The 14,607-nt window shown below is 49.7% G+C and overlaps 2 protein-coding genes and 1 long non-coding RNA gene across 8 annotated transcripts; 1 reads left to right on the top strand and 2 right to left on the bottom strand.

Moving 5' to 3' along the window:
* The first annotated feature begins 48 nt into the window (after positions 1-48).
* ANKZF1 (ankyrin repeat and zinc finger peptidyl tRNA hydrolase 1) lies at positions 49-6,592 on the top strand. 4 transcript variants are annotated; one of them, XM_043446123.1, is made up of 14 exons: positions 49-355; positions 470-645; positions 1,720-1,832; positions 2,046-2,148; positions 2,271-2,470; positions 2,866-2,978; positions 3,072-3,219; positions 3,497-3,725; positions 3,906-4,052; positions 4,757-5,228; positions 5,390-5,501; positions 5,634-5,801; positions 5,939-6,030; positions 6,255-6,592. In XM_043446123.1, exons 2-14 carry the CDS (start codon positions 498-500, stop codon positions 6,376-6,378), a joined length of 2,169 nt encoding a protein of 722 aa, XP_043302058.1. In that variant the 5' UTR covers positions 49-355; positions 470-497; the 3' UTR covers positions 6,379-6,592. The 4 variants fall into 4 exon arrangements, with proteins under 4 accessions (XP_043302058.1, XP_043302057.1, XP_043302060.1 ...); XM_043446122.1 differs by having other exon boundaries at positions 74-355; positions 467-645; XM_043446124.1 differs by having other exon boundaries at positions 76-355; positions 5,036-5,228.
* On the bottom strand, positions 4,612-5,742 carry LOC122426882. Its single transcript, XR_006265257.1, has 2 exons — positions 5,608-5,742; positions 4,612-5,506 (listed from the first exon to the last, which is right to left on the bottom strand). It is a non-coding gene; the product is annotated as an uncharacterized LOC122426882 (long non-coding RNA).
* On the bottom strand, positions 6,534-14,600 carry GLB1L (galactosidase beta 1 like). Of its 3 annotated transcripts, none has more exons than XM_043446127.1 (17): positions 14,425-14,600; positions 13,096-13,222; positions 12,750-12,916; positions 12,349-12,499; positions 12,127-12,187; positions 9,874-9,968; positions 9,601-9,775; positions 9,454-9,512; positions 9,229-9,350; positions 9,078-9,118; positions 8,759-8,877; positions 8,392-8,466; positions 8,203-8,292; positions 7,975-8,088; positions 7,570-7,701; positions 7,130-7,345; positions 6,534-6,960 (listed from the first exon to the last, which is right to left on the bottom strand). In XM_043446127.1, the coding sequence occupies exons 2-17, from the start codon at positions 13,162-13,164 to the stop codon at positions 6,703-6,705; spliced, it is 1,944 nt and encodes a 647-aa protein (XP_043302062.1). In that variant the 5' UTR covers positions 13,165-13,222; positions 14,425-14,600; the 3' UTR covers positions 6,534-6,702. The 3 variants fall into 3 exon arrangements, with proteins under 3 accessions (XP_043302062.1, XP_043302061.1, XP_043302063.1); XM_043446126.1 differs by having other exon boundaries at positions 8,392-8,547; positions 14,425-14,589; XM_043446128.1 differs by lacking the exons at positions 12,349-12,499; positions 12,750-12,916 and having other exon boundaries at positions 8,392-8,547; positions 14,425-14,565.
* Between the last annotated feature and the right edge of the window lie 7 nt (positions 14,601-14,607).

Raw genomic sequence — 14,607 nt, 5'->3', positions numbered from 1 at the left:
GCTCAGATGCAGCCAATACCTTTTGTCCTCTTCGCTACTCCGTAGTGAGGAGTTTGTTACGGTATTGCAAAAATCCGGCTTTCGGACTGTAGACTTCCCGTACCTCTCAGCTCCCTCTGACCTTAAGTGCAGCTTCTGCGGGCGGTGGCGAGTCCATGCGGTGTAGTCACTGCTGGAACTCACCGCATGGGTAACGAGGAGAGGTTGGTTAAGGGACCTCTGTGATTTTAACTCTGCTGGAGTCGATTTGGTTGCTGAATTCACGCCCATTTCACTCTTGTGTGGTCCGAGACTGCGGATTTGAGAAAGCAGGCTGGGATCACGTATTAACCTTGGGCCCACCCCTGGTACCCGGGTGAGTGGCCGTGGTGCCTTGCGGAGTAGGGGAAACGAAGTCACGCTGGCTGGGGAGGCGGCATAGGACCTTGCTTTGGGAAGCTGTTTCTTAACCACCTTTCTGCTCCAGCAGCTGCTTCTAAGTAAATTTCTGCTCAGCCATGTCGCTGGCTCCAGCTGCAGCCCAGGCTCCTGTGTCGGTCTCCCTGTTTGACCTCAGCACGGATGCTCCGGTCCTTCAGGGCCTGCGCCTGGTGAGCCACTTTCCCGAGGAGGCCTTGGCCCAGGCCCTTCAGACTTCCTGTCCAGGTATCTGGGAAGGTGTGGGGTGGACCCGTAAGAGAAATGACAGGACACTTTGGAGCTTATTGCTCCTCCAGGGAACACATTCTTATTGGTGTTTCCCAGCTTGGGAGCTCTTGTTGACATCTCCTTCCACTGGATAAAATTTATCAGCTCCCAACTGCAGAGTGTTTGTTTTTTACTTTTACGCTGAAGTTTGTGTATATTTTTCTTAACTGTTAGGAATTTAAGGCAACATTTGTACATGTTTTCTGATTAAAAAAAAAAAAGTTTCACTTGATCGCTGGATTTCTAGAACAGGCTCCTGAATTGTCTCCAAGCAAATCTCTTGCCATTGCTTATGCCTCATCACATTAACACCACTGCCTGCAAAAACACTTCACTGTTCCTTGATATCACCCAAATTTAACTATTCCAATCAAATCATTCCTTCTTGCTGAATATAGAACAACTTACTGTTGGTTTCATCCTACTTGAGTTTGACTGTTTTCTTATAGTTAAAAAAAATAAAATAAAACCAACTGCACACTGTAATTGGAAATACAAGCTAAAAAGATGGTAGTGGGGGAGAGTTATTTGCACAGTTTAAAAATAATCTTAACCTTACCAGAAACCATTCACTGGTGGCTCAGATAGTAAAGAATCTGCCTGCAATGTGGGAGACCCAGGTTCAATCCCTGGATCGGGAAGATCTGGAGAAGGGCATGGCAACCCACTCCAGTGTTCTTGCCTGGAGAATTTCATGGACAGAGGATCCTGGTGGGCTGCAGTCCATGCGATTGCAGTCAGACATGACTGAGCGACTAACACTTTCACTTTCAGGATTCCTCTAAACAATCCCTGTTGTTAATTTACATACAGTGTTTATATTCTTCCTATACATATCTTTTCAGAAGCATATTCTATAAAGTGATTGCTGTGTCATTTATTTCATGATTACTAGATTGTTAAATTCCTTGAAGGCAATGACATGCCATCTCTCTCATTTGTATCTTCTGCTTTGTATATCAGACACTGAATGTAATCCTAGATAGTGTGGATTTGGGCCCCCTTTCTACCTCTGTTTACCCTCCCCTTTAGGTTCAGAGGAGCAAATAAGCCCAGAAAGAAGACCACTACAGGGTCCTCTGGATATTTCAGAGAAGTTGTTTTGTTCAACCTGTGACCAGGTCTTCCAGAACCACCAGGAACAGGTAAAAGACCAGGTGCAGAGCTAAATGTGGAAGCAAAAATGTCATGGTTGGGGAAAAGAGGTAGAAATTTGTTTTTAATGAAGGTCTACATTAACTAAGGAAGTTAGTATTACCTGGTCATACTTCATGGAGTTCTTTTTTAGGTCTTGGGTACCATAAAAGGCTGGGTCAGGCATATTTCCACATTGTTCTTCCCTCTTTGTCTCATACCAGAGGGAACATTATAAGCTTGACTGGCATCGGTTTAACCTAAAGCAGCGTCTCAAGGACAAGCCTCTCCTGTCTGCCCTGGACTTTGAAAAGCAGAGTTCCACAGGTGATAACTAGTGGGAGAGCATGTGCGAATCAGTCATGGGGATGGAGAAAGACCCTAGTTGAGGAGCTTGAAGAAAGGTCAAAGATGGGGTACCAAGCTTTCTTAACTTTTGCTGTTCTCAGGCGATCTTTCCAGCATCTCAGGATCAGAAGACTCAGACTCAGACTCAGACAGTGAGGAGGACCTGCAGATACTGGATGAGGAGAGGGCTGACTTTGAGAGGCCTACGCGACCCCGAGGCTTCCACCCCCATCGGGTTCTTTTCCAAAATGCCCAGGGCCAGTTTCTTTATGCCTATCGCTGTGTCCTAGGCCCTCGCCAGGCAAGTGCCAGCACACATTGTGTGGTCAGCCCCAGCCTTCTGTACACTCAGCCTAGATTTCCCCTCAGCACAGTCTATTTCTTACTTCTTCCCTTCCTTCCTGTTCAGGGTGGGTGTCACACTTGATGGCACAGTCTTGAACTGGCCTGAATCTTACAAGGGTCAAGTGGAGTGGAATTCAATTTGGATATAGACGGATCTAGGTTGGAATTGTGGTTCTCCTACTTGATCTTGACTACCTCTGCAAGCCTCCAATTTTCGTATTTATAAAATGGAGACAATAATGGAGCTGTTGTATCAAAAGAGATGCTGCCTGTGTATCACGTAGCACTGGCACTTGTTTCTTACTCCCAGTAAGTGCCACAGAGATGCTTGTGCTGCTCCTGTGTCTCCAGGTGCCCCTTGAAAAACCAGAGCTGCTGCTTCAGAACCTGCGGAGTGGAGGTCCCAGGGACTGTGTGGTGCTCATGGCTGCTGCTGGGCACTTTGCTGGTGCCATTTTCCAAGGGTGAGAGGGTGCTGCATGGGGCAAGGATGGAATGGATCCTGTTAGTCTGGGAGCACCATCTGATTTCCAGTACTGAGTCTGTGCTGTCTACAGACAAGAAGTGTTGACACACAAAAGCTTTCACCGCTACACAGTGCGGGCCAAGCGGGGCACAGCGCAGGGGCTCCGGGATGCGCGGGGTGCAGCTGCTCCCTCTGCTGGGGCCAGTCTGAGGCGCTACAATGAAGCCGCACTCTATAAGGTGAGTTATGTGTCCAGGTCTGGCGCGCCTCTAATCCCCACTTCTCTCCTCTTGACTGATTAAATGGTACAGCAGGGAGGCTGGCTCCTGTGTCCTGTCTTTGTTCTTTCTGGGTAGATGAAGGTAGAATGGGGTGGATGCCCAGGAGTCTTAATCCTCTCATTCTCCACCCCCATTCCCTGCACGTCATCTGTACATCATCTGTGGGTCAGTTTTTGGTTGGAAGTTTAAAAGTAGCAAGTGAAGAATTACAGAGCTGAGTCACTGTCTTCTCTAGGAAGTTCGTGACCTGCTGGCAGGGCCAGACTGGGCCAAGGCACTGGAGGAGGCTGGGACGATACTGCTGCGTGCCCCCCGCTCTGGCCGGTCCTTGTTCTTCGGGGGCCATGAGGCCCCCCTGCGCCGGGGTGATCCCCGACTTTGGGATATCCCCCTCGCTACCCGAAGACCCACCTTCCAAGAGCTACAGCGTGTACTCCATAAGCTGACCACGTTATATGTCTATGGTGAGCTTTCTTTCTAGATCTCCATACGCCCCAAATGTTCCACCCAAGCCTGGGTTCTCATTCGTGCATCCAGATGGTTTTCTACCACTCGGACTGCAGTCTGATGACATTTCCATTGACAGAAACCTGAGCTGGCTTCTCCTCAGCTAAATTTAAGAACCATCTTTTGTTTTATGGCAGGAGAAGACCCCCGGGAGACAGGCAGGTTGGATTTACCTCAGACACACCGGAAGAGAGTGAAAGAAAGGAAGTCTATCGAGGAAGAAAGAAAGGTCCCCAGTGATGAAAATGAAGCATTCGGGCAGAACGAGGAAGCTCCCAAACAGGGTTTGTACACCATCTGGCAATTGTCAGGTCTCTCTCTGGGGGTCTGTCCTAGAAATGCAGTGGTAAATCCCCTACTGTCATAACTTTATCCACTTCCCTATTTATAAGTAAGCCCTTACATACTCCCACCACTGCCACCGCCCGCCGCCCCGCAAACAGACACATCTGTTCAGTATGTGGTAGCAATTATTTAAATATGTTTTGGGATTTTTCCAAATCTCCTATCATCTCTTTTGTTCACTGACGTATCTCTAGTTCTTAGAAAAGTCTTAGCATGAAGTTGATGCTTGGACATGTGTTGTGTGGATCTTAACATAATTTACTTGCCTCCTTGGACGCACTGGTTTGGAGCTAGGGCTTGCTTCCCCTGCTGCAGGCTGTCACCTGTATGGTTGTCAGCTGCTCCAGGCTCCTCTGCTGACTACCCTAAGGCTGTCATGGGAATGTCCAGGGACTGTCGTCCCTGAATAGCTTCTTCTAGGCCTGCCCTTATTGGGGCTGTGAGCCTCATTTCTTCACATGATACTAATGGCTTCAGCTCTTGATATGCTATTTTATCTTGGGTGACAAAATACAAACAATTTTATTTCAAGTGATCTGGATTATCTCGCTATGTACATTCTTAGGCATCTGGGGTAGCCCACACCCTTCTACCCTCTGCTTATTCCTTAGATGGATCTAACATAGCAACTTTTTTCCCCTAGGATTAGAGTCAGAGGGAGAGGATGGCTCCCAGGTAGAGCTGGAGCTAGTAGAGGTGACACTGGGAACGCTGGATCTTCGTGAGTTTGAGGTATTTCCCAAGCAAAGGAGGAGAAAAAGGAATAAGAGGGAGAGAAAGCAAGACCTGGAGTCTGGGGTACAAATGACTCTTTCCCAGCAACCAAAGGAAGATGAGGCCCTTTCAGGGTCAGCCCATTTGGGGCTTCCCTGGGATGAGGCCATGTCCCCCGGTCAGTTGGAGCTCTGGGATGTGCTTCTAGCTGCTTGCCGAGCTGGAGATGTGGGGATGCTGAAGGACCGGCTCACTGCCAGCCCCCTAGACCCTGGAGTTCTGCCTCTGCTCACTGCCCCCTTGGGCTCCGGTGGCTTCACTCTCCTGCACGCAGCAGCCGCAGCTGGGAGAGGCTCAGTGGTTCGCCTGCTGCTGGAGGCAGGTGCGGACCCCACTGTGCAGTAAGTGAGGTCCTCATGCCGATCCCTGCTAGGGTACAGAGGATGATCTGGATGCTAACCTTGGCCTTGGCCTACTTGACAATATTTCCCTTGGTCTGCTTGGGCAACATTGGGAGGTGCAGCAGGCAAACGGAACCTGCTTTGGGGGTTTTCGCACCTAGGGATTCCCGAGCTCGGCCACCGTATACAGTTGCAGCTGACAGATCAACACGCAATGAGTTCCGGAGGTTCATGGAGAAGAATCCAGATGCTTACGATTACAGCAAAGCTCAGGTCAGCTGAAGAAGGAAGCAGCAGAGTGGGGAGGCATCAGAGATGCTGGCTAGATCTTTTCTATTCTCCTACAGTCTTATCAAGGATAGTTTGTACAGATCTTTACCTTATGCTTACCTGGAAATCCTCCAGGTGCCGGGGCCGCTAACAGCAGAAATGGAGGCACGGCAGGCCACTCGGAGAAAGGAGCAGAAGGCAGCCCGGCGGCACCGGGAGGAGCAGCAGAGGAAGCGGCAGGAGCAGGAGAAGCAGGAGCGAGAAGAGCAGCGGCGATTTGCTGCCCTCAGTGACCGGGAGAAGGTGAGGCTGGGGCTTCTTCCTTCCACAGCAACACTTCCCCAGAGGTCTGATCGCTTCCCCCGTGTGCAGCCGTCACTTCCTGGACACACTCTCCACCACTGAGGCCTTGTGCTTAACACGGCTTCTCCTCCCCTCAGAGAGCTCTTGCTGCAGAGCGCCGACTCGCTGCCCAGCTGGCAGCCCCCAACCCTCAGACCTCCGACCCTGCTGTCACCGTCAGCAATATTCCGTATGTGGAGGGGGCAGGTGTGGGGGGTGGGCTGTGATGTGGGCGGGGCCATTCTGGACAAGTAGAGCAAGTGCTGCTCTGTGTTCAGAAATGCTGTTGAGGGGATTTGAGATGTTTTGGGAAACTCTGGAATAAAAACAGAAGTAACAGGAGGGTGGGTGGGGAAGGCTTGGATTGGAACGTTTTTGGGATTCCTCTCCAGCCGTTTTCTCCCTCTTATTCAGACGCTGCTGGAGTTGTGGGATGTCTCTCCAAGGCCTTGTTCCTTTTCACTACCTTGACTTCTCTTTCTGCTCCACACGCTGCCTCCAGGATCACCGCTGTCGGGCTGGGAAGCCCTCTTCCTGATCTCTTACTGCTCCACCTGGGGCCAGTGCTAGGCCCTGAGAGGGCACATCCCCACTGGCCCTAGGCTGCTGCTTCCCCCACAAAACCAGAGAGTGTTTGGAAGATTAGGGTGAAGGACGTTCAGGAACCAGGGCAAAGACAGGGCCACAGAGGTGTGTGGAGCTGGTACTGTCTCTGGAACTTTAATCACAATAAAGTTTGGCAAGGAAACTGCTCTCGTACTTCCATTCAGGCCTGTGGCCTTTGTTTCCTTATGGTCAGCGTGGCTAGCATGAAGGGATCCTGCTCACTGCGCTCGTCCCAGGTCCACGGATTACCTTTCCTTCAGTGCCCACTTAACTCCATTGGCTCAGAGGCACCTGAGAGGAAATAGATGTAGGTCCTGTGTTTCGTGCTATTGAGGATGGGCCTGTCCAGGAACTGGATTTGGGGCTGAGGAGGCACGTTTTCTAGCTCCAGCAACGTGATTCTGTTGTGGGTTCCCCTGGGAAACAGCAGGGGTCTTGGCACGTAGAGGGTCTGCTGCGGCCCCCGCTTTGTCCAGTAGCGGCCCAAGTTAAACCCATTGATCCAGACTTGGCCCTGGGGGGTAGAGGAAAAGAAAGGATCAGCTCTCAGAGGGGTAGAATTATCCCCCTGCTGGGGGGTTGGGGGGGTTCCTAATCAGAGGAATAATTTGTGCTCTCCCTTCTTCCATGGTTTTCCCCTCTTATAACCCTACCCCTCACCCCACCCCCACCATCAGCAATACCTTCGTCCATCCAGGTAGAAACAGAAATGTGTCCCCGCCTGAGTTTGAAATTGGGAAGGTGGTAGAGTAGAAGGTGGGGCCAGAGGGGGCCTGAGGATGTGAGCTTTTCAGTGGCTGGATGGGAAACCACCATTTGACAAGATTATCAACTTTCAGGGGGAACATCATCCACTGGGTAAGGATTGTCTGCCCCAGAATTGGTGGCTGTAACAGGCCCTGTGAAGAAGGCAAATGAAAATTCATCATTCACTAAGTTCTAAGGCCAGACTGCTGCTACTCAAGCCCTGGGATGCACCTAGTGGCCATGTCCAGATCCCCCACCAGCTGCTGCTTTGCTCTCTAAGCCCTAAGGCTGTAGCTCTTCCTTTAGGCCCTTATCTTTTCTAGGGAGTTCAGTAAAGAAGAGTATGGAGGTGAGGGACTGGGCAAAGCGAGCTCACCTTGAAGTCACTGCTGTTAGACCCAAAACTGAGCCTCCCCATGTTCTCCAGCAGGACATCCAGTTTGTCCCCTACTTTCCCCGTCAAAAATACGTTATGCTTCATGTTTCGTTCCAAAACACCCTGAAACACCTGTGGATGAGAGTATCTGTGAGAGGGAGTGGCTCAGCATCTAGCCTGTGGGCCCCACCCAGGAAGCTACATTAGGACACTATTATTGAGAGGGCAAAGAGAGCGTAGCCCTTCTGTCAGTTCCTTCTAGAACCGTATCCTTTGTCAAACTCTTCCTCATCCCAGCTTATCCTTTGCAAATGTGAGCAGGCAGTGGGAAAAGGTAGATACCAGAAACTCTGCTGGCGAGGAAAGGAAATGGGCTCACAAGGTAGCCTGGAATTAGGTTCTCACCCCATCCACCATCACGTATGCACGGTCATGGACTCCATTGTTTGGCACCCAGAGTTGTGTTGGCTCAGAAACAGTATAGGTCAGATAGGTCCGATACAACATATAGCCATGGACCTAGGTGTGGAAGAACGAGTAAATGAGATGTACTGAGAGACAAGAAAGGATACTGTTGGGAAGATGCAGAACTGAGGGGACCCTTGGTAGAGCTGTTGGTGGATTACGCTTTACCTGGTTGACAGCCTCAAAGGTCATTGGCAAGATTGAATGAATGGGCCCTTGGGGGCATAGCAAGTCTAAGAAATCCAGCAAATTCCCATCCTATTAGAATAAGGGGAAAGTATCAGAATACAAGGGAACTTTCAGAAGAGAGGGCAGGACAGGCTGGGCAGAATCAGAGAATAATGGGGAGGAGCTTACCAGGTGTAGGGTCAAAGGTCCAAGCTTCATCTTGGGGCTGGGGGGAGGTAAAGGTCCCAAGGGAACTTCCTGGAACTGAGCCCAAATTCTCTCAGGAGCCATAGGAAAAGCACACAAAGAAACCCTATTCCAACACCTTAGTGCAGGGTTCTTAACCTGGGGTCCAGGGAAGGGCTTCAGGGGTCATGAAGATTCTCTAATATTGTATGTATTTGTATCTCCCCAGGAAGTCCCATCTGAATAAGTGAGAAATGCTGCAACAGGCTGCTCAGAGGGTTTTGTGGTTCAGACAATAATCACTGCCTTATGGGCACCCCTCCCCCTAAATTAGTAAAAGCCTTTGGCACTTAATGAAGTGGTAGGGCACCTTGCTGATGACATTTCGAATAGCAAAAAGCTTGGGTGTGGGGTCCCCTGCTTCGGATATGGGTGCGTCGTAGTCATAGCTGGTAGTAATTGGAAGAAAGCGTCCCTTCTCATCAGCACCTAGTCAAACCAATTTAATTAATTCAATGCATCTTTCAGATGGTAGGCACTAAGCAAAGAAATTCATGCAGAGAATTTTGCTCTCAGAAGGGGCGGTGGTAGCCATATCCAGCTTCTAGACATTCTAATCCATGCATTCCTCAGACTCTTTAATTCCTTGCTGCCTCCCTGCCTCCACCCCAGAGACCGTCTAGACTCACCATTCCAGTATCCAAAGTTGGTACCTCCATGGAACATGTACCTGAAGTGGGGAAGAGTGGGGGGAAAGGTAGAAGCTGACCCATTGAATCTTAACCTTCATCCCCAACACCCAGTTACAGATTTTATGTTGGCCCCAGTGCCTCCAGTTACATGTTCACACTGGCTCCCAACTTGAGCATTTTCTCTAGTCCTTTGGTTACAGCTGGAACAGAGCGTGTGGAGTGATTCTGGCCCCAGTAATCCAGCCAGCCTGTGTAGTACTCAGAGTTCACCTACAGCATGAAGTGAAAGAAGCTGTGAGCAAGATGGGACCTGAGCGCCACTCATTCCCCACACTGCCTCTTGCTTTGATTGGCCTCCCCTCTGGCTCCTCACCAGGGGCCCACGGGGTTCATACTTCCGAAGCAGGCCAAAGATCTTGGTCATGTTGTCAGCTGCAGAAAGGAGGCAAAGGTGCAAGGTAAGCAACATGAAACAGGTGCCCCTTCCCCAGACTTCATTCTGAACCCTTGCTTGGGAGACCTGGGCCAAAATCTACAGTGGTATAGAGTCCCTGGAGGGAGCCACATTTGAGTCCTTCAGGCCCATCTGTGGTGAAGAGCAAGATCTTGTCTCCCAGCAGCGCTCGGAAGAGCCCAGCTAGGTGCCTCATGTAGCTCACGTCGCAGGCTCTGTAGCTACCATATTCATTCTCCACCTGCCAGGGGAAAGGAAAAGTGGAGGTCAGCTCTGAGGTGGAGAAATTAAGGGCACTGGCACCTCCTTCCCCGAGCCCAGTCAACTTTCCACTGGTACCTGAATGCTAATGATGTTGCCCCCATTGTGGTAGAGCCATGGATATATCCTGGGCAGCAAGACCTTGAACCAGGAGTCCACTGCGGCAAGGAAGTCTAAAGGAAGGAGCAGTGCTCTGCTCGTTAGGGCACTGCCACCTCCTCGGCCCCCACCCCTAGCATCAGTGCCAGCATCCTGAGTGCCACCTCAACTCGGGGAAGCATTGTGTGTCATCCCACTTGTCCATAACTCCATCTGGGAAGCCGTGACTTGTCAGAGGAAACTCTGAACCCTAAGCACTTGAATATTTGCATGGCAATGAAATTTGAGCACAGGACACAAAGCAGTATTTCTAGAGAATTCATTTTTTAAATATCAGAAAAAAAAATGTTAAAACCCATCATATAGAGCTATTACATAACCATATATAATATATACTTGATATCGCTATGAAGTAGCGTGCATGCGTGTGTGCTCTGTCGCATCTGACTCTTTGTGACCCCATGGACTCTAGGGGTTACAGGCTCCCACCAGATTCAGGTATGAAGTAGCATGGGATTTCACAAAATTGTAGAATATCTGACCTGCACCCTGATGGAACTGCCAGTTCAGGACATTTAAGTCAGCAAATGAAAGATCATCATATGAGGTGGCATGCCTTCAGTTCTCAACTCCTGTTGGTGATTTTTGTTGACTCACCCTCAGGGTCTTCATGCATGACCTCTGCCTCCTTACCTAGGCGACTCCAACTCAGGCTTCAGGTCTCAACTTACATTTCACTTCCCCAAGAAAACCTCTGATATCCTAGATGAGGGTAGATTCCCCCTGTTACACTCTTTCACATCACCTCATACTCCCTTTTCAAGTGCTTAAGAAATTAAAATTAAGTGTGTGTGTCTGTAATTGTTTCCTGTCGGTCTCCCCTACTAGTGAGCAGGAACCTTGTCTGTCAGGCTCATTGGCTGCATCCCTCTCATTGAGGACAATGCCTAGCAGATAGCGGACTCTCAAAGTTGGAGTCAATGAAAGACATTTTAGAGGCTATCTTTACACTTTTAAAACATTCAATTCCTTTACATTTTGTGTTCTGTATAAAGGAGGGCCAGGTTGCACTGCCTCCTTTAATCCAAGCATACATTAAATCGCATCCCTTAGAATGATAAAAATTTAACATGACAAGAACTATTGTTTTTTCCCCAAATGTTGATCTTTTGCCACCCCTAGTCTTCTCTGTCTTCCCTAAGTCAGTGAGTGGCACCATCATCTTGACTGGCTGGACGCTTGATTCCTTTCTCTCCTCATCCTACCCACACTGTTCCCCCGCCCCTCCACCACCACTCCCTTTCTCATCAACATCTGTCAGTTGAATCCTGCTGACCTTTACCTCCAACCTATAGCTCATTTCTGCCCTCTTCTTTGCATTTCCACTACTATCACAACCAGGAGCCATCTCTTTCCTCAACTATGATCACAGTCTCCCAGTTAAGTTTCTCCACCTCTACCCTTGCTCTCCCTCAATCCATTTCCCACATCCAGGCTAATGTAATCTGAAAACAAATCAGATAATTTTGGCTAAACTCTTTCAATGACTTTCTACTGTGCTTATAATAAAAGGCAAACCCCTTACAGTGCTCTTGCATTAACACTCACTATACAGCTCCAATTTCTCATACTACTCTCGTTTACCCGCTGTGCTCCATCCATGCTGGCCTCATTCATGCCAGTGTTCTCTCCTACCTCTGGGTCTTAAAACACACCATACCTGGGAATTCCCTGTGGTCTAGTAGTTAGGACTCCGAGCTTTCACTGCCAAGGGGCCAGGTTCAATCCCTCATCTGAACCATGATCCCACAAGACTCACAGCACAGCCCTCCCCCCAGAAAAGTACACCATTCCGTCTACCTGGTCATTCGGACTTCACTCTTCATATGACCAGTGCTTTCCCTTTCCTAGAGTAACTGAAATGTCATCTCAGAAAAGCCTTTTCTGGCTTTCCTACCTAAAAGAGGCCCTGTTATTCACTATCTCAACTCCTTGTCCATTTTCTTGTGCAGTATTTTAAAAATAATCTTATATAGGTTTTGGGTGTGTTTTTTTTTAAAACTAATGTGTCTTCCACACTGAATCTGTCTGGTCCCCCAGTTCCCTGCATGCTGCTGGGCATGATTAAAACAGTAAATAATTTGAATGAATGATCTCTGTTTTGGGTACCCAAATGACCCATTTTGTTGTTGTTTGCTTTTTTTCTGAGTCCAGTCTATTTTCTCTACCCACCTGGATCTGAGGTTCTCAGATGAATTTTAGGTTTTCGAAGCAACCAGGCTGGGAGACCCCCCTGAGACAAACATAAAGACAACAAAAAAATGAGTGGGCTTTGTTGTCTAAGACTGGAATAGGGTAGGTAAGAAGGGAGGGAGTTGAGGGTAGTGATGGAAGTGGCCCTAGAGTGGGGGTACATGGGAAGCTTTGCTTCTATCCCTTCTCCAACTAACTCACCATCTCCCACTCTGCACAGATGTAAGGTCCTGGTCTCAGTATGACCAACAGGTTGGCTAAAGTTGCCTCTTTCAGAAATGCAAAGAGGTCACGGCTGCCATTAAAGTTATAGACCCCAGGCTCTGGCTCATGGTAGTTCCAGGGCACATAACTGAAAAAGGAAGAGGTTAACAGGGCCCAAGACAGGGAGAAGCCAGGGAGGCCAAGGGGCTCAGGCCTGCAGGAATCTCCAGGAAGCTGTGGGAAGGAGGTCCTGGCCCTCCCCTTTCCCACCCTTGGCAGGGAAGCGCTGGAGCTACAATCCTCATACCCAGCCGGTCTTCCTGTCCTGATCCCCTTCTTAAGGGCATGGTAGGAGGAGTGAATCCCACCCTTCCATGGCTCTCATGAGCACTTCTTACAACTGTACTACGTTGAGGCCACTCATTCGCATCTTGAAAAGCCGGTCTGCCCAAAGTACCCGCGGTACCCGAAAGTAGTGCAGGCTGCCAGATACGTAGCGGAACGGGGCCCCGTCCAGGAGGAATCTGTTATGGTCCCGATCCACTACGAACGACCGAGTGTCTGCCTGTAAGGGGAGAGACCGTGCTCACAGTGGGCTTGAGTCCGCGGTGAGCGTCTGCCAAGAGCAGAGGAGATGGAACTAGCCCTTCCCAGTATTTTGTTGTTTTCACTTTCACTCTCTCCTCCGCCAGCTCTGACCCTGTTTCACCGCACCCAGCGGCTGGTTCGATTCTCCCATCCTACCTGGGGCAGCAGCAGCGTCAGGAGTGGGAGCAGCAGGGAGGGAAGGCAGAGAGGTTTCTCGGGAGCCATGGCGCTTTCGGGGCTCTTCCAGTCAGAGACAGTGGTCCGACCGTCACGTGGCGGATTCCTGGTAGAGAACCTCAGCGAGCAAGTGGGCGGAGACCACCGCAAGTTGCCAGGGATTAGCCTGGACTTTGTCTCCAGCCTGCAGCTATCTGCTACTCTGCTAGTTCGTAAAATCCTCTACATCTTGCTACTGGTTCATGAACCAGCTTCATCAACATTACCTGGGAGCTTGTTAGAAATGCAGAGTCTCAGACCCTACCTCAGACCTGTAGAGTCAGAAATTGTATTTTAACAAGATTTCCGGGTGCTCTGAGCACATTCAGGATTGAGAAGTAGTTCTCTGCTACACGGAGCCCCTGAGGATGGGGAGAGCCTTGTCTATCCTGAGTCCTCTGCTGCTATCGCAGGGTCCAGTACACATCAGGTTAAATCTAAATGAATGTCAGATCCAGGTTCAGACCCAAGGGAAATCAGAGGATATCTTCTCAGTATATGAAAGGGGAGTGGGAGTTGGGGTGGGGATCAGGTTACAAGAGGAATCTTCTTCCTAGAGAATCCTGTCCTGTTTCAACAAAAGAGACCATCTAGGCCATCCTATCGTCTTTGGATGTGTGCCCCTTTCCAATTTACCCCTGCCTGGGCAAGAGACATCAAGGTTCCAAGGTTTGGGAATTTGTGAATTTCCATCACTCACTGCCTTCACAGTCCCAAGCCTGGGATGTGAAGACCAGGATAATAATAATAGTTATTATTATTATTTCTGCTTATGGACACTACTCAGGGCTATGCATCAAACGCTATAGTAAGCAATTCACCTCTCATTTAATCTTCAAACAACTCCATGAAGTAGATAATAATCTCCATTTTACAGATGAGGGGATTGAAGGATAGAAATATTAGCCTGTTAACAAGGTCACATAACTAGTTTAGTAGAGCTGGGATTTGAATGAGGCAGTCTGGCCTCAGAGTTCATGCATTTAACTTTAGGTACTCTTACACCTATTTTACAGTTAGGGAAAGTGAGGTTCCTACAGGCTAAGTAACTTGTCCAGGCTATTAAGATTCAGACCCTAGTCTAGTTCAAGAGCCTGAGCTCTTAACTACTGAGACTACGGTAATAGGATACAGGCCAGAGCCCCCAAGGTTGTACTGATCAGAGCTGCAAAGGGGTCCAGGCTGCCAGCACTCGCCCCCTCTGAGCATCCACCTCCGGGCTGGACCCCAGTCGGCCACCCGGTGCACGGGAGGTATGACGCCTCCTACCTCTGGCATTGGGAGATACAGGTCCTGGGGGCCTCGGGCCGAGCCCGGCTTTGCTCCCTTTTGACGTAGGTGCCTGCGTCTTGACCCCCACTGCAGGCCAGGTGTGGAACCCTCACCCGGGTCCTGGGACCCGTCCTCCCCCAGGCCTAACCCGCCCCCGGCCTCTCAGCTCCACGCCCCCAC

Source organism: Cervus canadensis, chromosome 24, assembly GCF_019320065.1.
Source record: "Cervus canadensis isolate Bull #8, Minnesota chromosome 24, ASM1932006v1, whole genome shotgun sequence".
Classification (NCBI taxonomy): domain Eukaryota; kingdom Metazoa; phylum Chordata; class Mammalia; order Artiodactyla; family Cervidae; genus Cervus; species Cervus canadensis.
This window is presented reverse-complemented; position numbering and strand designations above follow the sequence as displayed.

Coding starts and splice junctions, on each gene's coding strand:
- ANKZF1 (XM_043446123.1), top strand. CDS start 498: ATGTCGCTGGCTCCAGCTGCAGCCCAGGCTCCTGTGTCGGTCTCCCTG. Junction 2,979..3,071: donor GCTGGTGCCATTTTCCAAGG/GTGAGAGGGTGC, acceptor TGCTGTCTACAG/ACAAGAAGTGTTGACACACA. Junction 4,053..4,756: donor CGAGGAAGCTCCCAAACAGG/GTTTGTACACCA, acceptor TTTTTCCCCTAG/GATTAGAGTCAGAGGGAGAG.
- GLB1L (XM_043446126.1), bottom strand. CDS start 13,164: ATGGCTCCCGAGAAACCTCTCTGCCTTCCCTCCCTGCTGCTCCCACTC. Junction 8,089..8,202: donor CCTTTGAGGCTGTCAACCAG/GTAAAGCGTAAT, acceptor TTCCACACCTAG/GTCCATGGCTATATGTTGTA. Junction 7,702..7,974: donor CATACGTGATGGTGGATGGG/GTGAGAACCTAA, acceptor TCTCATCCACAG/GTGTTTCAGGGTGTTTTGGA.